The sequence below is a fragment of the Microtus oregoni genome, unplaced genomic scaffold (assembly GCF_018167655.1).
Source record: "Microtus oregoni isolate MIOR12 unplaced genomic scaffold, Mior012 000006F_ref0000085, whole genome shotgun sequence".
NCBI lineage: Eukaryota > Metazoa > Chordata > Mammalia > Rodentia > Cricetidae > Microtus > Microtus oregoni.
This window is the reverse complement of record NW_024543065.1, coordinates 46490569-46513258: the sequence shown is the minus strand read 5'-3', so window position 1 is coordinate 46513258 and position 22690 is coordinate 46490569. Positions and strand designations below refer to the sequence as shown.

The 22690-nt window shown below is 40.4% G+C and overlaps 1 protein-coding gene across 2 annotated transcripts; it reads left to right on the top strand.

The window, feature by feature from the left end:
- Positions 1 to 6135: 6135 nt before the first annotated feature.
- On the top strand, positions 6136 to 17233 carry Znf329 (zinc finger protein 329). Of its 2 annotated transcripts, none has more exons than XM_041653770.1 (2): positions 6136 to 6165; positions 13173 to 17233. In XM_041653770.1, exon 2 carries the CDS (start codon positions 13251 to 13253, stop codon positions 14817 to 14819), a length of 1569 nt encoding a protein of 522 aa, XP_041509704.1. In that variant the 5' UTR covers positions 6136 to 6165; positions 13173 to 13250; the 3' UTR covers positions 14820 to 17233. The 2 variants fall into 2 exon arrangements, with proteins under 2 accessions (XP_041509704.1, XP_041509705.1); XM_041653771.1 differs by lacking the exon at positions 6136 to 6165 and adding an exon at positions 6334 to 6427.
- The last annotated feature ends 5457 nt before the right edge of the window (positions 17234 to 22690 follow it).

The window sequence follows — 22690 nt, the reverse complement described above, 5'->3', positions numbered from 1 at the left end:
ATCCCAGCACTCAGAAAGTAGAGGCAGGAGGGTGAGACATGAGGGTGAGCACTTTGAAGTCTTTCCCTGCTACATAGTGAGTTTGATGTTAGCTTGCGATATGTGGAACCTTGTCTCAAAAGAAAATTAAAGCTTCAGTTGGAAGATAACAAAATCAACTTTACTTATAGAGAGCTTCCCAGTAGGAATCCTCCTACATTGATTACCCAGAGCAAGAAGCAAGAACACCAAGAAGCTCATGTTCATTGATTACACAACATGGGTCTCTCAGTATGAGTTCTCTGATGTTGCCTTCAAGAAGCTGAGTGTTGTCTAGAGCCGTTTCCACAATGACCAATGACTGCCTCCTTCAGTGTCCCTCCCCAGTATATAGTTCATGATGCTAGAGAAGAACAGTGTGTCCACTTAGAGCATTTTTCTGCTGTATGACTGTTGAAATGTACTGAAAGGGATCTTTTCCTGGAAAGACTCTTCTACACTTAGCACACTTAGAAAATCTGACTCCCGAGAGGTCCCTCACAGGTCCAAATGGCCATGCCTTTTGTAAAAATGTTTTTACATTTATATGAATGCTATCCAGTATGACTTCTCTAATGTCAAAGTATACTTCATGAAGAGATTTTTTTGTTTTTACTCTTGGGATGACTCTAGTGTCTGTCACTGGCCATTCTGTTGAGTCAAAGATGGTAGGGAGATCTGTATAGCCATTACCATATTCCTTACATTTAAATGGGCTCCTTCTCCAGGAGTTATCCTGCATGTACTGAGGTTTGTGTTCCATCAAAAGAATTTTTTGGTGCATATATTTAATTTACATGATTTCTAAAAAACAAAAAGACACCAGGAAAAAAAAAAGCTGTTGTGGTGGAGCATATCTGTAATTCCAACACACAGGAGGGAGAAGCAGGAAGATCAGAAGTTCAATCTGTAAAATTCAGTATATTAGTACTACTAGTCCAGTATTCCCTATTCTCTTGCAGTATATGTAGTAAATAATGATTCTGCATAAAATAAAATTCAGTATATCACATTCTTTTTTTCTACTGTAAGATTCTGAAAGTTGGATAGTGTATAGTCCCTAGGTTGTCACCCCCACTACCCCAAAGTAGGGTTCTAATAGAATCTTGAATGTTTATACTTCCAGTGAATTAACTTTTACAAGTGGAAGGTCTTGGAAAAGGATGTGTGTGATTAACTTTTTTGTGAAGTTGTATTTTTAATTATGTGTATGTATGTTTGTATGGGTACATGCATGTAAGTCCAGGTGCTAGAAGAGACCAGAATATAATATCAGATCCTCTGGAGCTGGAGTTACAGGTAGTTATGAGATGTGGGGGCTGGGAACCTAAGTTGGGTCTCCTAGTAGAGCAGGAAGTGCTCTTACCTGCTGATCCATCTGGTGGCCCCTAGCTTTTAAAGATGTTGCCAGGTTATTTTCTGAGATGACCAGTACCAATTCAGTTTCCCATAAGTAGCCATGGAAGATTGGTAGCTCTTTTAATTTTGCCAGTCTGATAGCTCAAAGTATTTATTTTGGTTATTTTATTTTTTTAATTTGATTTTTATTTATTGTTGGTATACATGTATGTGGAAGTCAGTACAATTTTATGGAGTCAGTTTTCTCCTGCTTTTACATGTATTCTGGGGAATGTGTCCTCAAGCCACCAGACTTGCATGGCCTGTGCACTGTTTGTTGGGCCATCTTTCTTGCCTTATTTTTGTTACTCTAATTATTATTTCCTTCTCTATAAAACAGCTTGATCAGTATTTCACATATTTAGTAACTGTTTTGCTTTCTCTTTTGATTTGACCATTCCGAGCCTTTCAGTCTCTTCCAGTCTCCATTTGTTGAAGCTCTGTCTTCCTGTTACATGTTAATGTCTTTTATCATGTGTCTGTTTTCTCTGTACTTTTATCATTCAACGCTAGGAACATACAGTTCTTCTGTTTACACTTAGTGTACTTTTTATGACATCTATGGTACTTCTGAGAATATGTTTAATATATTTGAAGTATATGAGTTTATTATATGACTTGCTGCTTTTTAAAAGAAATGCATTAAGGGTTTGCAAACATTGATACAGTGGACTATTTTTGCAATATGGTGAAACGATACAATATGCATTTTCCAATATGCAAATTGGTGAAAATACATCAAATTGATAGAAACATATATTCTATAATATTAATATATTAAAACACAAAGCTCAGCATTGGTGTGTATTTCAGTGTTAGAGTGATTGCCAAGCATGTTCAAGGCCCTAGATTCAATCCCTAACATATTAATAAAACAACTCCAACCTGCATTGGAAGCACTTAAAAAAATCTGTTTTTCAACATTATTGATTTGTACATTTTACATTTGGTTGGTAGTCAAAGATAAGCCTCTTTGGATTTGTTTCTACTATATTCATTTCTGTTTGTTATTTCAATTCCAAATCAAATCTATATTGAGGGGCTCCCTGCAGTTATCCAATAGAGGACGAGAATGAAAACCTGATTCAGACTGACTTTGTCAACCTGGGTCAGACTTTGGGGAGACAGACTAATGAAGTTCATCGTCTTCGTTGTCAGCTTATTTAAAACACAGTGCAGTTTGGGAAAAGGTTTCCAAACAAGTCAGTCCAATCAGTTCAGTTCCAGGGGCACAATAAAGCTTAAGGTGTAATTACATAGAGACTCTTTTACAAAGTACATGTGACCGTGAGGGTGTATTCTATAGCTAAAAGGCTAGAATCCAATGTGGTCTCTGTCTGATATCATAGAGGTCGGCAGACCATAAAAATACGCATAACATCTTCCCTAAGGATGGGTAATGATCTAGGGAGGTTAGAGTCTGGGATAATCATTCTGGGGAATTAGGGTGAGGGCTTTCTCCATCAGGTATCAAAACAGTCACCAGATCATTAATAACCTCCACTTTCAGCTCTCAGGATGCAATACAGATATTTGGTTTTTATCCGGCTATTGAGGAGACACCCCTGTGTGATTGATATTCCTGGTTCTCTTAGTGCTTCTCTCTGAGCAGAAGGACCTTCATGATCTCAACACAGTATTATTTTAGCTATTTTGTTTTATTCTGGTTTGTTGTTGTTCTTTCTTTTTGTTGTCAGGATGTCCTATAGTCCAGGCTTTAAACTCCTGATTGTTTTGCATCCACATTCTGATTGCTGAGATTACAGAAATGCCCCCAAATGTCCAGCTTTTTGTTTGTTTTCCTTGTGAATGTTCCAGTGTCTCATGAATTAACTTATTATGTTTTAAGTCAGGTCTTCTGTATTGTAGGCCATGATGTCCCTTGACTTCTAATTCTCCTGCCTTTACCGCCCAAGTGCTGAGACTATATACTACCATGCCATATTTAATACTTTGTTTGAAATTTTCCATCTTCCCTAGAAAGAATATTTAAAGCTTTGCTCTTGAATTTGATATTTTTTTTCACTTCACCATCCAGCCTTCAGAAGCTTTTGTTTGAATTGTCTGCTTACAAATTTGAGATTCAAGCTGTTCAGTTACAGAAAGCTTTCCATTCTAACTGCAGTTCCTGGGTTTGCTCATTTGATTTGGGTTAAGGGCATTCGTTATCTCTTACAGCAGTTGGTCTTCCTTGGTGGTGGTTTATGATGGCTGGCTTCCCCCCCTCCCCAACAAGGTTTCTCTGTGTAGCAGTCCTGGCTATCCTGGAACTTGCTTGGTAGAACAGGCTGACCTTAGACTCACTGAGATCCACTTGTCTCTGCCTCCCAAGTGCTAGGATTAAAGCCATGTGCCACCAGTGCCCAGCCTGCTTGGCTCATTTCTTTGCTGGTTGCTGGAGCCTTGTTTTTTAATATCCACAACATTGCACACCCTTATTGATTGGGTCATGGTAAATGTCAGGCCAGTGAATGTGGCAGCTGCACACAGCCATTTATTCTTCTGGGTCTCCCCACGTGCCTGATATAGGCACCTTCCTCATCAGTGGAAGGACAACCTATCTTCCCTCTTTTGTTCTGGCTCAGATCTTTGAAGTGTGCGCAGTTCAATCAAGTCTAAGATGTCACAGAAAGGAAACCTCTCTCAAAGGAGAACACATATCTAAAGTATGATTCTGGGAAATTCTTAAGTTGTTTTTCCCCCTTCTGCTTAGTTTATGAAAAAAAAAAAGAAAATAGTTCTTGTCATGGTTCCCTACATCAAATACTTTTCTTAGGTTCACTTGGATACTTGTTTAAATAGAAGAATGAGTCACGGGCCATTGTATCCCCCAATCCCCATTCAAGAAGCCACCTTCTTAGAAAACCCAACTCCAGAGAGAAGTTCAAATGTAAATGGAAAGAGAAAGACAGGTATAGTTTAGGGAACATGTAGTTTAAGTTGACGTAGAGTTCAGTACATCCAGTTGAGGCAGAATATAAAGAAAAGGAATAGTAAGGGGACAGTGGAGGAAAAGGAGCCTTCTCCACTCTGGGAGAAGTCTCATCAACTGAGAGTTAAGCATTCCAGCACAAGTCATCAACTGCTGTAAAAGTTGCCCGTGTAGAGGCTATGTTTATTTTACATAGAGGTGTTTTCAAATAAGAATGTTAAAATAGGAGTGAGCCATGGTTAAGGCCTAGGCACATAAAACTTCTGAGTTTGGCCTTACTCCTTCCCAGACATGAACCTGCAATTTTCTATTAGACATGCAGACACGACCAAACTTTGTTTACAGTTAAAAAAAAAAAACTGCTATGAAACTCTTGTGACCTAGGGTTTACTTTATCAGTTGTAAACTTTGGTGGACATTGCAACAAAGATCAACAGTGTCCTTACATAAACCACTACTCAAATCAAAAAGTAAAACATTAACAACTCTTTCCTAGGCGATCTCCCAAATTACAAAGGAGCAGAGCGACATTAGCATATCCTGATTCTCTGTTTAGGATGGCAACGGCTAGGCGACCACCTTCTGTGTGGCAGGTGTAAATTGTGGCCTGAAATTCTGGCCGCCATACAATGTAGAAATATGGGCCTGTATAATATGGCCCCTATAGGCCACAGTTTCTAATCTTTCTGAAATAGACATTCAAATTTATGTGCCTATGGGGGCCAGTGTTATTCAAAAGACCACAGTGGTGCATTCCAGCACTAGGGACAAAGATGTAGGAAAATCACTTAAAATCTGAGGTCAGACTTAGTGACACAAGACCCAATTATAAACAAAAGCTCACCACCATAAAATAACTCACTAAATTTTTTTTAAATCTGTGTTTTATAGAAATATGGTTTTGGCTTTTTAAAGGCCAACTGTTTCTCCCTGGCAAGTGCAGGGATCACAGGCATGCTTCCTCCACCATGCCCACTTTGAATTTTTTCTAAAAGTCAGAATTCTGTACATTAACATAAAAGATCGAGAACATTTATTTCTTTTCAACACAGTTTCTACTGGTTGTTACTGATTTTTAGCTACTGATTAAAAAACATTTGCTAATTTTCTAGAATCCTTAGCTGTTTTTAAAATTGTTTTTAAGGATGTAGCCTGGGTCTGGAGATATGGAGAGAGAGGTTAAGAGCTCTTACTGCTCTTCTGTAAGATGGGTTCAATTCTCAGCACCCACATGGCGACGCAATCATCTATAATTTCAGACCTAGGGGATTTGACACCTTTCTTTATGGGGGAGGGCACTGCATGCACAAGACGCAGATATATGTGCATGCAAAACACCCATACACATAAATTTTAAAAGATAGCTTATTTCCTCCTATGATTGTCAATAAAATAGGTATATTTGGCTGAATGCTAGCATTTTCCCTTTAAGCGTATTTTTGTCAAGTTATGTAGTAAATAAAAATAAGACTCCATAACAAAATCTTAACATGGGGAGAACTTGGGAGAGACTATCTTGTATCCAGAGGCAGCCCTCTCAATTGTATGGTAGAAAATGAATATTCGTGAGTCCTCAATGACTTAGTTATATCTACGTAAATAAAGGTGAAGAATCATTTCTTCCTGATCGCAATGCCTTGGGTGACAGGTCCAGGTAGCCTGTCAGGCCAGCTGCGGGGACCAGTGAACAGTGCAAAGCTCTTAAACCAGCACCTTGCAGCCAGAGGGGGCTGAATCTCCAGGACGCGCGTGAATCCCGGGACCGGAGTCTGCGCATGCGCGGTCGCCGCGAACATGGCTGCCGCCGATCGATAACAGTGAGTTCTTCCGCGCCTCGGCGCCGTTCTAAGCTTCATCTTCCCCGCAGAGTGTTGTGCGAGTGGGAGTCGGAGGGAGGGGGTGTTGGCGGGGGTGGCGTGCATAGCGTCTGCGTCGGGTTTCACGGAGGCCGTGGGCGTTTCGGGCTCACCGGGAGGGTGTGGCCGGGATGCTGCTGTCCTGGCGGGTGTGCACGCCCCCGGTCGGAGAGGTCCGTCCCTTTCTGGCTGCTGCGAACGCTCCTCCTCTGAGCTGCTATCGGTGAGGTGGGCCCTACCCTTTCCTCAGTGGTACTTAGGAGCCCGGTGTCCTCGTCTCGAGCCCGGCCCTTCCGGAGGTTTTGCAGAGATCCTCTGGGCGCCGGGCCCCCCGGATCTGCCGGTCTCGCACTGAGTGGGCTACTAGGCTCAAGTGGGCGGGAATGCTTTCCGTGGAACCTTCTAGGTAGTTTTCCTTTTCCCTCCACTGATTCTTGCAAAGTCTCCCAGTCTGTCTGTCTGTCTGTCTGTCTGTCTCTCTCTCGTGTGTGTGTGTGTGTGTGTGTGTGTGTGTTTATATAATGATTGTAGTCAGGGAGGAGTCCCGCCCCCCCCCACACCCCCGCGCGCTTTTTAGCTGTTTTGCTATCTCTTCCTTGGTTTTCAGTGGTTTTATTTTCCTGTAAAAACACGCTTTTGTTCATCTCCCTTCAATAACTTCCCTCTGTTCTTCCTCCGCCTTCTCTCAGCTTTTGTAATTTGAAAGATTTCACACCCACAGCTAAGTTGCTGGCAGAGTTTAGTAGATCGTGACTAAACCATCCATCCAGGTTGTTGAGTTACTAACGTTTTGCTACATTAGCTTTTCTTTCTCTTAAAAACATGTCTACTGGCCGGGCGGTGGTGGCGCACTCCTTTAATCCCAGCACTCGGGAGGCAGAGGCAGGCGGATCTCTGTGAGTTCGAGGCCAGCCTGGTCTACAAGAGCTAGTTCCAGGACAGGAACCAAAAGCTACGGAGAAACCCTGTCTCGAAAAATCAAAAAAAAAAAAAAAACCATGTCTACTGTGTTTTATATACACAATGAGTGTAGCACAGACAGGTGTGATAGGGCATATATTAATATAGTGTGTGTGGGGGGGCTGAATTACTAGAAGTAATATAGTAGATATTGTGAGACTACACTGAAATTTTTTAGTGAAGGTTCTCTTTAAAATACGAGCATTTTGTTTTGTTTTATTTTTGTCTTCCACGAGCGCAAAGGAGCATAGGTATTCTACCAACCTTCCAGTGGCTACACCACTGAAAAAAAAGTTCCTCTTGCGGTGGGGGTTGTAGAGACTTGGTGATTAAGGACACTTAAACTGCTCTTCCAGAGGACACGAATTTGGTTTTCAGCACCTAAGTCTTGAGACATACAGTCACCTGTAATTACAACTCCAAGGTACCCATCGCACCGTTCCGACTTAAGAGAGAGCATCCAACACAGATGGCATTCACTCATATGGACACACACATGCACATAATAAAAATAAATGTTACAAAAAAGAAAAAGAAATGTCTCTATCTTTGCCAACAACCCTTAACTGCCCATTATATGGCAATTACTTGTATATGTTTTATTTTTTAATTTTTGTTTTTTAATTTTTTAACTTAATAATAAAAAAATGACATACTGAGTTCGGAGGAAAAATGTCGAGTTCGGAGGAAAAATGTCTTCTTTCTCTTTCCCTTCTCTTGTAAGTAAACATTCATGTTTATTTTTTCCTTTGTTCTGAGCCCTTGATCATATGGTCTGCTCAGTCCAATCCAGACAGTTTTCTGCAAAGAAACCTTACTGGGATGAGCTTGGTATGTTTTATTTTCTAAAAATAGTTTTGATTCAAGATTCATTTCAGGATCGTCTGTGGCATTAAGTTCGTCCTCCTTCCCTCCCTCCCTCCCTCCCTCCCTCCCTCCCTCCTTTCTTTCTTTCTTTCTTTCTTTCCTTCCTTCTTTCTGTTTTTTCGAGACAGGGTTTCTCTGTAACTTTGGAGCCTGTCCTGGAACTAGCTCTTGTAGACCAGGCTGGTCTCGAACTCACAGAGATCCGCCTTCCTCTGCCTCCTGAGTGCTGGGATTAAAGGTGTGTGCCACCACCGCCCGGCTCTAAGTTGTCTTTTCAATCACCTTCAACTATTGACACTAGTTCTACTCTATGATGGTTTGTAGTGTTTTGATTTTTTTTTTAAAGACATAGCTGGTTATCTTGTAGGGTGTGCTTCTGTTCAGTTCAGACCGACATTAAATTCTTCTCTTGTTTTACTGATAGTTACCTGAGTAAAATATGTCCTTGCAGTCATGTCAAGTTGGTAGTGGCCAGTCTTTGATCAATGTGGTTAAAGTGCTTGCTGCCATGAGTACATCATTCTTAGGGTTGCTAGTTTAATTCTTTGTTGCTTTTTTGATTTTCAAAAGCCCAAGATTCATATTACTTGTTTTCATATAGTCAGACATTTCAGGGTTTTTTTGGAGTATGTTTTGTGTACTCCATTATTCAGAGAAACTTCTTTATCCGAGTAACTTGGATAACTCTTTAGCTCTGTATTTTGCTTTATGTCTTTCTTGGGTCTGTATTTTATCTTGTGTGTGTGTATGTGTGTGTGTGTGTGTGTGTGTGTGTGTGTGTGTGGTTTTGAACCAAGCACCTTGTTTGTGCTAGGCAATCACTGTCCTTGAGCTACATCTTTTATGCTTATTTTAATCATTTCAAGGTTTATGGAGATCCCTCCTCCATAAGTTTTTTCTCTGTCATTTTATAAATGTGTGTGTGGGAATTTGTATGAATTCGTACTTAATTCTATTTTTTCCATCTGAAAAAGTAGTAAAAGAAATACACTCTTGTCAGGCATGGTGATGCCTGCCTGCAATCCCAGCACTTGGGAGAGGAGCAGTTCTACACAAGCTGGCACAGTCTCATAACTGTTCATTTCTTTCTCGAATTTTTAATGTGCCAGCTGAGCGTAGGCCAATAGATCTGATCCTCGTGGACTCTACACTTAAAAAGCAACAGTAATAACAAAAACTTGTCTGTGTGGGCATACCCTGTAGTTTATTCTCTTAAGGTGTACAGTTCAGCATTCCTGTTGCTGTTTTTGTTTGAGACAGGGTCTCTGTGTAATCTTGGCTGGCCTGGAATTTGCTGTATAGACCAGGCTGGCTTTGAACACAGAGATCCACCTACCTCCGCCTTCTGGTTGCTGGGATTAAAGATGTGTGCCACCATGCTTGGCAATTGAACCTTTTCATCAGTCCCCACTTCCCTCCAAAGAAAACCCATACTCATTAGCTACCACTTTTTTCGCCTCCATCTCTTTGCCTCTAGCTTTTTTGTATGTTTTAGAGATTCCATAGAACTAGTTGTAGTATCTGTGTCCTTTGTGTCTGATTCTTTTGACTTAGGAAACATCTTCAAAATTCATGTATATGTTCTTTGTTCAGTTTTGTAGTTTTGTATTCCTTTCTGAGTTTTTATTTGTTTCTTCAGTGTATCTTGTTTTGGATGTCACAAATAATATTGTGAACCCCTTTTTAAAAAAATAGATGTATGTTTTTCTGTCTTGTGGAATAGTTACATAGAAACGGAACTGATCGCAGCATCTTAGTGAATATGAAGTGAAACCTCGTATTGCTTTGATTTGAATTTTTATCATGGCTAGTGATATTGGGCATCGTTTCTTTTGTTTATTGTTCATTTTCAAGCTAGGAAGTGACCCCTTTCCCATACCTGACAATGGCTTTGGACTTTCCAGACTCGGGGACTATGAGCCATGAGGCTGTTGTCTATTTGAATTCAGAAAGCGATCTAAAGTAAGATAAGAAAGATCTCTGCTTTGTTCATTTAAAAATGTGGGTTGTCATTTTTGTTTATTTATTCAGGGGTAGGGGTGGGGCATGGTTTCCTTTCAAGTGTGGATTATAGGTGTGGACCACATGTCTGTCTGATTTTATTATTGACTTCTGAGTTCTATATATAGTCTAGATACATTGTCTCTCATCTGGTGGGTGACTTTTGACTTTGTTGGTTGTATTTTAGGCTTTGATAAAATAAGTATTAGTTATAGGTGAAATTAATTAAAAAATTCTTTAAGTAGTTACCCACCTATTCACAAGACATTCATGAACTGAGCTTAGGTAGAACTTGTCAGACCTTAAATTTTTTACTGTTTATTTTAATTTTATGTGTATGGATGTTTTGTCTCTGTGTATAACTGTGTACCACATGTACACAGTGCGCACTGGGAATGGAGGTTCTTGATTCTCTGGGACTGGAGTTAGAGATAGTTTTGAGCCTTCATGTGGGTGCTCAGAACTGTACATAGGTCCTCTTCAGAAACAGTAGGTGCTCTTAACTGTTGAACATCTCTCCAGCTCCCTAATTTTACTTTTAGGTCCTCTAATATTTCTTGGGATATTCCTTTTCATTTTGGAACATAGAGATTGTATATAAATGAGGTATAGTGTGAGAAGTGAACTCACTAGCATTGTTTTTTTTTGTCAAGTTAATAGTAGGTGGTAAAAGTATGATTACATAAAAGGCCTCAAATTGTACATGTTCAAGCATGTTTTCCACCTTCTTTTGGTAAGGTGGCAAAAATGCTGGCCAAGCTTGAGTTTCTTTTTAGTGAAAGTACGAGGTGCATATTATGTTGTTCTGGAGCGCCACTCAGTGGGGATTTATGGTTCATCCAGATGAGTGTAGGAGCAGTGGATAGTTGTGTTTTAGCCCACAGAGCCATTCTAGGAACACCACGCTTTACCCACAGCTGCACATGTGGTTTTGTTATTCATATTAGTATATACCATCTATTCGTCATGAAAATCCTTCGCTAAGGTTGAGGTCCTCATGACTGATTAACCTGTTACACAGTATACTTTAGGATATCCAGGAATTCATCATTGTTACTGTTTCTGATGCTGGGGCTGGAACACAGGGTCTTAGGCTAGGTCAGCACTCTTCCAATATACACTCCTAGCTCTGTGGTCTTTTTTCACTGTAAGTGTTAAAGAATAATACTTTCTGTCCAAGAACTAAGTTGACTGCAGCCTAATTTGTCACATTTTGTGATAATAGCATTTTTATTCTTTTTACTTAGAGGTATTATTTTAATCAAGGTTTTAGATCTATCCATCACTAAAAAATAGGTTTTCATGTTAACACTTTTTCAAAGAAATACAGGTTTTTTTGTTTTTTTTTACCTTTGGTTTTCTTGTATTTGGTTTTCTTCTGTTGACTGGTTGTTAGCTTGACTGCACTCTATTCCGTAGACTGGTCTTTTATGCTGTCATCTGGCCTTTGCTCAGTATTTTCTTTGATCTGGTTTGTGGTCATGTTAAGCAAATGTTTCACATGTGCTTAGAAAACATTTGACTTTCAATGTACATGGCTTTTCAACCAACTGTTTGATAAGGCTAGCTACTGAAAATTTTTGCTGCTTGTCTTGTCCAGCAGTTTTTATTTTTTTGATTTTCCAATTTTCAAAGGAAATAAGCCTTTTGCTGTGTTTGGATATATTGGTTTCTTTCTTTTGAGGATGCCTTGTCTGTTTGGTTGCATGTTACTACTGTTGTATTGTACTGTGATCTTTATCTGGCCAATTCTTTTCAGCATTGGATTTATCCATTTCTTTTTCTTTCTGGTCCCTCCTTTCTTTAGTCCCCCTCTTTTTTTTTTTTTTCAGTTTTTTGAGACAGGGTTTCTCTGTAGCTTTGGAGCCTGTCCTGGCACTAGCTCTTGTAGACCAGGCTGGTCTCGAACTCACAGAGATCCGCCTGCCTCTGCCTCCCGAGTGCTGGGATTAAAGGCGTGCGCCACCACCACCCGGCTAGTCCCCCTCTTTTTGAAGAATGTCTTTGCTTTTCTGAATTTGTTTTTATTTTACTCTCACTCCTGGATCTTGGTGAACGTGGTAGTTTTCCTTTAGTACTTTGAAGAAAACTTTCCATCTCTTTTCATCTTTCTACTTTGCTATTATGTAGTCATGACCAATCATATTAAGTTTCATCTTTACCATTACTGTTCTGTCTTTTTCTTTCTTTTCTTTTAAGATTATTCCATAGAGGGCTTGGGAGACAGTTCAGTGGTTAAGAGCATTAGCTGCTCTTCCAGAGGACCTGGGCTTAATTCTTAGTCCTTACGTGGTGGCTCACAACCGTATGAAACTCCAGTTCCAAGGGATCCCATATCGTCTTCTGGCCTCTGCAGGCACAAGACATGTATGTGGTACACAGATATGCTTGCATAGAAAGCACCTATACATATAAAATAAAAAATTGAAAAAAAGATCATTTCATAGGTGTGTATTGATAGTAACTTGTTCTTATTTTCTGAGGTAACTATGATTAGATTTACATGATGAAAGGTTTATGTTTTATTAGTGGATACTAAACTATCTAGCTATGCGATTGACTAATTTACAGCTTTTAACGAACATGTGTGCAGATCTGAGCTTTATGTTACCATATTTCTATTTATTTATTTAATTTATAAATAGGGCTTTACTGTGTAGCCTTGGCTGATTTGGTATTTGTTATATAGAGTAGACTGACCTCATTCTTATGGCTTTACCTCCTAAGTGCAGCATTTACAGAACTGGTTTATAGGTCTAGGTTTTCTCTTTCCTCACATGGTATGTGTTGACTTCCGATGAGGGGCATTGGTGATAGAGGACAAGAAGGCGGTGACCAAGATCATATTTGAGAATGAACAGAGATGTCTGCCTTCCCTTCTCCTATGTACCGAGTTAATTATTTTTGTTTTATTTATCCTTACATGGTATTCCTTTGACCCGTTCTTTGAGAGTATTACAATGTAATGTCACTTCTTTTGAACCTGCTCTTAGCTTCAGCCTTGGTACTCATTCGAACTCCCTGTTTTACAGATATGAATTTGAAACAAAAAAAAAGCAAAACATACTTTAGCCCATTATCATTTTTCATTTTCTTCCAAATATATCTGTTTCCTTAATGTGTCTTTTCTTTCTTTTCAGTATGGAAAATGAGACTGAAAAATAATAGCTCAGAATGTTTCTGAAGAAGAAGAAGAAGAAGTTTCCTTTGAGGTAGAAATGGAAGGATTTAAAAGAGAGGGACTCTGCTTCCCCATTTTAGGTGACAATTGGGACTGTGAGAACCAGGAAAGAAATATGAAGCAGTCTCCTTTAACTGATGAGAAAACAGGGGTTCAGGAAACAAATTGTGAGGATCTTGGTGTGGGGGAGCATTTGAGTACAAATCCAGCCCTTCTAGAATCTCAGAGAGTTCCTACAACAAATGGCTTTCATGTTCATAACTCAGATATTAAAACTTTTGATTGTGATCAAACCTTACATAGTTGTCCCCAGAGTTATGCAGCTAAGGAAACTGGTGATGGTGATGCTTGTGAAAAAGCCATTCATCCTTCCATGGAAGTCACTCAACTTGCAAGAAATCAAATGAAAGACAAACCCTATAAATACACAGAAAGTATTAAATCTCTCAACCACTTTACTACTCCCCTTTGTGACAAAAAAATTAAGAAAAGAAGCAAAAAATTTTACAAAGGTAAGGACTTTGGGGACATTCTGGCCCTGAACTCATCTCTTAATGAAAAAAGAAGTCATTCCATTGAGAAGCCCTTTAAATGCACTGAATGTGGCAAATGCTTCAAACGGAACTCTTCTCTTGTTTTACACCATCGAACTCACACTGGTGAGAAACCTTACACCTGTGATGATTGTGGAAAATCATTCTCCAAGAACTACAACTTGATTGTACATAGAAGGATTCATACAGGAGAGAAACCCTATAAATGCAATAAATGTGGGAAAGCTTTTAGTGACGGATCAGCTCTGACACAACACCAGAGGATTCACACAGGTGAGAAGCCTTATGCCTGTCTAGAATGTGGAAAAACTTTCAACAGAAATTCATCCCTGATTTTGCATCAAAGAACTCATACAGGGGAAAAGCCGTATAGGTGTAATGAATGTGGGAAACCCTTCACTGACATCTCTCACCTCACTGTACATCTGCGAATCCACACCGGCGAGAAGCCTTATGAGTGTAGCAGATGTGGAAAGGCTTTCCGAGATGGCTCATACCTCACTCAGCACGAGAGGACACACACTGGAGAGAAGCCTTTTGAATGTGTAGAGTGTGGGAAATCCTTCAATCGCAATTCTCACCTCATTGTGCATCAGAAAATTCATTCTGGGGAGAAACCCTATGAATGTAAAGAGTGTGGGAAGACGTTCATTGAGAGTGCGTACCTCATCAGGCATCAGAGAATTCACACTGGTGAGAAGCCCTACGGTTGTAACCAGTGTCGTAAACTCTTCAGGAATATTGCTGGACTTATCCGGCACCAGAGGATTCATACTGGTGAAAGGCCTTATGAGTGTAATCAGTGTGGTAAAGCTTTTAGGGATAGTTCTTGTCTGACCAAGCACCAGAGGATTCACACTAAGGAGACTCCATACCAGTGTCTGAAGTGCGGAAAGTCCTTCAGGCAGAACACTCACTTGGTAGTACACCAGCGACTCCATAACAGGGAGGGTCCCAGCCAGTGTCCTCAATGTGGGAAAATATTTAGAAGGAGCTGGTGTCTTGTCCGACATCAGAGAACACACCTTGAAGAGCAGCCCGTGGAAGCATAATTAATGTTGGCCAAACTTTTCTTGAATGAACAGAGGAGAGGTGTCTTCAGATATGACTTCCCTTGTTAACAGAAAAGAATTTGAGTATGAAATATCCTATAATCCCATTAATTCTATTATTAGGGAAACTCCTGAAGAGAGGGTTGATTGGTAATCAGTGTAGAAAGGCTTCAGGGGTGATTCAGCCTTACCAGACATGTAGTGCAGACACTGAAATAGAGCACCTGGAAGTGAGGATGGTATTTCCCTAAGAACCTGTGAATGCATTCAGTACATAATCAATAGGAGGCATTCTTAATAGTGAGTATCATCTTACTGTATATAGGCTAGTGCTTAGTAGACTCCAAGCTTGTAAGTGTAATTAGGAAGAACGCTTTCGTCAGGAGTTTTTACTGTCTTTCCTGTTCAGCAAAGGCATAGTGGTGAGAGATCTCACACACGCCCCATGACAGCCACAGTTATAGTTGAATTTGCTGTTCGAATGCACTTGTGTTTCATAGTGCTGCCAGAACACTGAGGACTCATTTAGTGAGCTGAAACTGGATGTAGGAGTTGTTTGTGATTGAAATGAAGTTTTCCCTTTTAAGACTAAAGTACTCTCCATGATGGAAAGGGCTGCTTCTAAGAAATAGTATCCATTGCTTTAGTTGTTGAACAAGCAAACATTGAGTTGTTGTATTTCAGTTATCTCTTGCCTTCACCATTGATGATCATTTAGGACACTAATTTGTTTAGAGTTAAGGTCATTTGAAGTGAAATCTAAAGGTTTTCTTGCAATACTAAAAATGCTTAGATCATTACAAAAGAAGGCATAAAATAGATTTATTATTATTACAGTCATGTTAAGAGTATTCATATTAGGTTAGCAGTGGGTGATGGAAAAAATTCAATGGCTTTCTTAGGAGACTACATTTGTATAATTTTTCCTTGTTATACGTTTTTATATAACTGATAGTGTATATAAAAGTGAAGCTAAAAGGAAAGATATTTGGTATTTTTCATGGACCTTTGCCAGTGAATAGAGGCCAAAGATATTGTTAGACATTATAAAGGCTAGATCATGGTTACAGGAAGCTGTAAGCATCTACAGGTGTATATAGACAGAACTTTCTCTGAAATCAGCGCATCCTGAGCCTAGAATCATTTCTTCTGGACCTTGTATTATGAAGATTATGGCATTGTGGAGGAAGAGGCTTATCAGTCTGAGGATAGGGAGGAGAAAGTTAAAGAAAAATCTGGAATAATCCTAGCATGTCCTTTCTCAGTTCACTGCTGGTTAAATGAAAGCTAGACAATTTGTTTGACGGCTTCAAAGTCCTGTGAGCTGATCTGGTAATATTGACTTGATCCTGTATTTTCTGGTTCTTATGGAGGGAGACTCATAAGTCTATTTTGAGATGATTAAAGCTGTTGAGTAGATTGGTAAGGAAGTCAGACATCTCTGTATGGATGCCCTTCTTTGACAGGAAGAACAATCACGCGATGGAGATGGAGAGATAGTGGTTAAGAGCACTTGTTTTGCTTGCAGAGGACCATGGTTTGGTTTCTTGCACCCACATGGTGGAAAAGCTATTGGTGCCTAGTAGATAGAGGCCAAAGATACTGTCAGACTCTTACAAAGATAACCCTTGGAACAGTTAATTCATCTCAGAATATTAAGAGTGCTGAGATGGAGTTATAGCTCATGAGAGATACAGTCATGTATAACTTACAGATTGTCTCTATATAGCAGTGGTTCTCATCCTTCCTACTGCTGAGACTCTTTAATGCAGTTCCTCATGTTGTGGTGATTCCCAACCATAAAATTATTTTCATTACTACTTCATAGTTACTTCATAACTATAATTTTGTTACTGTTATGAATTGTAATGTAAACATCTGTTTTCCAGTAGTCTTAGGTAACCCCTTGGCTGTTTAACCCCCAGGGGTCATGACATACAGGTTTGAGAACTGCTGCCGTATAGGGTGAGATGTCTCAGTAAGACATGAAAACTCCTACTGGACTCACTCAAGGCCTGGACACTTGGTGTCTGTTACTCTCAAGTAAAACATGAATGTACCACAGTGTTAATGTTAGCAGTGTCCTTGCTTTTTGAGTCTGCATTCTAGATTCTGGAATAGGAAATTAGCACCAGACAAGCATATGGTCTGAGGGCATGCACCCCAAGGAGGAGGTGTCAGCTATGAAATTGGAGTGAGTCCACATGGGGTTTGTGTGATGTGTGAATTGTTTCCCCTTGCTCTTTTCTAAAATAACTGACCAGAATAATTATTGTAATGAAAATAACTACTCCATAGAAGATGGATACTTCTGACTAAAGACGGAAAGGTGAGATTTGAATTGGGAGAGTTCCAGATGACTTCTAGTGCAGCCTGGGTGATTGTTGATGTTAGGCCTGAGTGCCTGGGGAGCAGGACAGGGAGGAGATGGAGGGGGAGGGGGGAGGGGGAGGGAAATGGGAGGAGGGGAGGAGGTGAAAATGTGTAATAATAATAAAAGGAAAAAAAAAGATAAGTCCCATTTAATCACCCAGGCCATTAATAGGCAGAGAACGTTGGCTGGAATCAGATGTAGACAGTGAAGTTAGAGTATTTTAAAGAATGAACATTTACTTTACTTTTTCTGTCTTTGAAGAGCTTTTAATTTACCCGTTTCTGGCTTTAATGCTGGAATGCCCACAATGTGGGTAGCTTCTGGAAGCCAGAGAGGCAAGAAAATGGATTCTCCCCTAGAAGGACCTATTCCTGTTCTTCCTATTCTTATTAGTCTAGTGTAAGTGAATTGATTCCAGTCTTAAACGGAGAGAACTGGTGTGTGGTTTTAAGCCACAGTGTTTGTGATAATTTATTGTATTATCTAGAGGTGGTGTCCCTCACATGTTCTTTTAGACGCCTGACAGAAGTGTTTTGTGTGTGTTCTCTTAGCCAGCAAGTTAATAAACCAACCCCTTCCACTCCATACCCACAAAAAAAGTTTAATAAGGAAAAAAGAATTCTGTTGGCTCTGGCTTCTGTCCTTTCACCATTTTAACAGCCCTGATTTTTAGTACTGGTTTAGAGAATTAAATCCTGTGAGGTGTGATGGCACTTGGGAAGCAGAGACTAGCAGATCTCTTGTGAATTAGAGGTCAGCCTCGTCTACCTAATGAATTCCAGGACAGCCAAGCTACAAGTGAGATCCTGACTGAAACAACAAAAATCAATAATAAATTAAAAATAATAAATTAAAAAAATTAATAAATCCTGTGAATGAGTAGAAAAGATCAAGAGTAGATGTCCCTTAAGTTTACTCCCACCCACCCCCACTGACTTGGGTGGCCAAGAAGGTACATTTCAGCATCATAAAGCTTGTCTACAGTCTAAGAATGCAATGTCCACAGCTAATTTTGGGAGCATTTATAATTATGGCCACTGTCTTAATAGTTTCCATTAACCCACATCATTTTGATGCTAGAGTTATCAGTGCTCAAGCGTGGCTGTAGATTGTTCATTAGACTGGCCCAACTGCATGTCTCTTAGTTCAGCGGCTGTGTAGAGTACCTGCAGTACTGTCAGAGTTGCTACTCCAGCAGAAAGCTGAACGAGGTGTTTACAATTGAGCAGGGGAGGAAAACAGGTATGTATCATGTATCAGATGTGGTTGATGCCTGGGAGAACAATAAAGCTGAGAAAGGGGATGGGATGTATGTGTTGTATAGAAGTGATTACAGTTTTGAAAACAGGTCAGAGAAATCCTCACTGAGATGATTCCTAATGACCTATCAAATATGAGGGAAGGAGCCAGTAGTTACTTAGGGAAGAAATATTCTTACAGAGGCAAGAACATACTGCATTTGAGGAATAGCCAGGAGACCATTGTGATTAGAATGGATGATGTGAAATGGGGCCAGGGATGTAATAGAGAGTCATTAATTAAACTACTGTTGCCAGGCCAAAAAAAAAAAAAAGATTTTGAAAACAACTATGATAACCTGTATAATTGCTGAAGGTACTCTCCCCAAGGATGTATTGCACATCTTCAGCCCTGTGAATTTAGGCTTGATCATTCGCTTCCTTTCACAGTGAAAGGCAATTGCATGTGTGTCATGCAACAAGAGGTTAGGATTTGGGGGAAGAAACCGTCCATAGTGTCAGTTACAGGTGGGGGCCGTTAAGCCGTAAATGGAATTTCTTTATGAGCAGTATTTAAAGAAGAGGGTTTATTATAGAGGCAGGTGTAGAGAACAAAACTTTGAAAAAAAATTTCATTTGCAAGAAAACATCTGTCAAGAAAACATCTGTGAAAATAAATGTTTTCAGAATTACGAACAATCAAGTCCAAGCAGAAGAAAGTAACTCATATATAAGTATATGCCTGTACCTAGGCTTGATAACCACAGACATTCAGCATTAATGGTCATCTTTCATAAACTAATATTCAAGTTTTAAAAATTAAGTGTTCTGTTCAGTGGCTCTTAGTATTTTCTCTTAAGGTTGTTCAATCACCTCCATTCTGTAATTTCAGTACATTTTTCATTAACCACAGGAAAGACTTTTATATCTGTTAGCATTTTTCTACTCCAAGACCTGGCAACCACTGATCTATTTTCTGTGTGTATTTGGAATTCTATACATTGCATGTCCATAGAAAAATAAAACATATGGCTCTTTGTCACTAATTGATTTCATTCAGCATATATTTTCAAGGTCATGTTGTACTAGAAATCCTTTTTGTGGCTGAAATATTTCACCATATGATTAAAACCATATTTTGTGTATTGATTGATGGACATTTCAGCTTGTACTTTTTGACTATTAATAATGTTGTTTTGAACAAATATACAAACTCATGTGCCAATACGTTTTCAGTACTCTTGGGTAGATCCTTAGTGGAATTGCTTGGTCTTTGCCTTTTGAGGAACTGATGTTAATATCACTTGAACTATTTTATGTTTCTACCAGGGATGTATGACTGCTCTGACTTCTTACCATGTCCTTACCAAATTTATTATTTTTTGTTCTAATGGTGTGAAGTGTTATCTTGTGATTTGGGAATTTTTTTTTATATAGTTAAAATCGATACCTTATCCCACAGGTCAGCATTTTTTCCTGCAAGGGCAACAGTATTTTAAACTGTGTACTGCATTACTCAACCACATGTGACTGCAATGTGGAAGTAGCTATTAATGATTTCTAAGCAAACCAGTGTGGATGTGTCCAATAAAATTTTACTTATGGACTCTGAAACTTGAATTTCCTGTCATTTTCACTGTGGAATACAATTAAAAAGCTGTTTAGCAAACTAAGCAAAATCTAGTGATGCTCACCTGTAACTTTCAACACTTAGATGCAGTGACAGGAAGATTGTCACAAATTTCAAGTCAGCAAGGACTATGTAGTAAGACTCAAGTCTCCAAAATGCAAAACAAAACTATAAAAACATATTCTTTGCCCAAACACACAAGATCTGGACTAGCATAGACCCAGGTGTATAGTTTAATAACCCCTGTTCTGGACAAATTATTTAAATGGAAAAGAGGATGAAGCTTCTGGTTGAGACTATCAAGCGTTTTTTGGCAAATATTTTTTTTAAGTGAAATGAATATCAGAGAAACGGATATAGTAAATTTAAGAGTTCATGTGCATCAGAAAGTTCATATTGTGTAAGTGAAAAAGCAGGCAATAGAGAAAAGACCACTGCAGGTCATAGAGCCAACATAGAAATGGTATTAAAATATGTAAAGTATCCAGCATGTCAAAGAGAAAACCCAGTGAAGATATGGGCAAACATTTTTGGATCTGTAACATCGTGAATGAGGGAATCCAAATGGCCAATAAATTTATGGCAGTGTCCAATTTCATGACATGAAACAAAATCCCAAGATACTTTATCTGGATGGGTAATACTTGAAAACAAGTGTTGACAAAGCTGTGTCGACAGGCACTTTGCATTTTGGGTATCACTCTGGAGGAGTCTTTTATGTGACTATATGTTCCCAGAAACAGCTGCAGTCCTAGACCCAAGACGTTCACAACAGTTTCTACTTAAGAGGAAGGGGTCCAGGCTATATAGTCCAGGCTGGAGAGGAACTCTTTGTAAATTAGGCTGGCAGAGAACTCAAATAGCCTCCTTCCTGGGTCTCCAAAGTACTGGGTTTGAGAGTGATGATGTTCCAAGTGTGAGCCATTAAGTCTGGTGCACAATTCTGGAAACAGTACTCCTATGTGCCATAAACGTGAGGCTGGCGACTCTCTTAGGAAAGCAATAAAACCCTGCTGTACTGAGCACTGGTAAACCAGCATTTGAGGGGCGGTCTGGGAGACATTGTTTCAAAATGTTAAGTGCTGCGGATGTAGCTGAGTGTGAGAGACTAGAAGTTAGTTCCTTTGTGATAGGCAGGCAGATAGGGTGAGGGCCCATTGCTAAGAAATAGAGACTATAAATTTACAATGTAGCTGGCTGCTTCTTCACCTTCCTGACCCAAGCAAGACAAAGCCTGACGACTTAAAACAGCCTTACTGGCTTTTCCTCCTGCCAGGAGGACCCCAGCAGGATGGGCTGACTCAACAAGGTCAAGGATCTGGGCATATTTAAGTAACAGATGTAGGCCAGTCAGCTGTGTTGTCTGTCTTCAAACTGGCCACTACTAAATTAGGGGAAGAAGAGAAGCTGGGCTTTGGCTTTCTGCTTTGCAGAGGGCCTTCTGTGTGCTTCCTCACCCCCTAATAAAAGCCATTCTTGACGGACTGATTTCCGTCTGCATTTCAGAGTTTCTCCGCTGCTGCTAGAGATTTTTTTCTTCTGCCTTTTGATTCTTGAACTGGCGAGGGGAGGAACTCCTATTAGACCCCTAGATAGTAACAAATGGAAGGGCGCTGGCGTCGCTGGGCTCCCTGGGCCATATCCCGAAGTGGGTTGAGTGGGAAGACGACAGGGGAAGGAACCTTTGCAGGAGGACGACCTCACCTGGGAGGTTTGCGCAGTCTGGGACAGGAGGCCTGCAGATTTCCCGTTCGTTAAACCTCAGCAGTCGACGTGTACTAAAAGCCTCGGAGCTCGAGACCGGAAGCTAAGGGGAAGCTGCTTATCCCGGATTTCCGCACCCAGCCTTCAGTGACGTCCGGCAGTTCAGGAAAACCTCATTCCCTAACCTTGCGCACGCACGCGCAGAGCACGTAGCGCCTCCGGACTTCCGTAGGCAGAGCAGAGCCCTAGACCTTGGTGACTGGCTGTCACCGGGCTTAAAGCTGAGGCGGGGCGGTCGCAGCTTAGTCGGGCCCCTTGTCCAGAGTTAACCCTCGCGTTTTCTCACCCGGCAGGACGCAGATAAATCTCCCTTTGGGTCGGGCTCCTTGAAGTTCGCCCGCCTCCCCCACTGCGGACCTCGCTGCTTCCATGTCCACGTGCAAATTCAGTTTCTCCCCTTCCTCCTCTCTTCCCTTCTCAGGGCTGGGGACTGGAATATCTGTTTTCGGTGTCCACTGCCATGCTTTCTCTGTACCTTTCTGCCCATCACCCCTTCCCTGCCTTCCCTCCATTCTTTCCGCCATGGAGACAGCGCCCCCTCGCGGCACCTGTGTGTGTTTGCTGTAAAGTCTCCCAACCCGTCTTCCTTCTCTCCGGGTTGTTGCTGCTTTAACTTCATCCACCACAACATTCGTGGACTGGGTTGCCTTTACCCCAGGCCCCTCTAGTTTTCCCTGGGCCAGACATGCCAGACTTGGATGGGTTCTCAACTCAGCATCTAGTGAAGTCACTCCGTAAATGACCTCTTCCTCTCCATTCCTCAGCCTTGATTTTTATTCTATTATCCACACCCCTCCCCCCCATTGTGTCTTCAAAAATCCAATGCGTCTACTTTCAAGAAATTCCCAGAAATTTCAAGAAATTC

What these genes read in the sequence shown, in the direction of transcription:
- Znf329 (XM_041653770.1), top strand. Translation starts at nt 13,251, where the DNA reads ATGGAAGGATTTAAAAGAGAGGGACTCTGCTTCCCCATTTTAGGTGAC.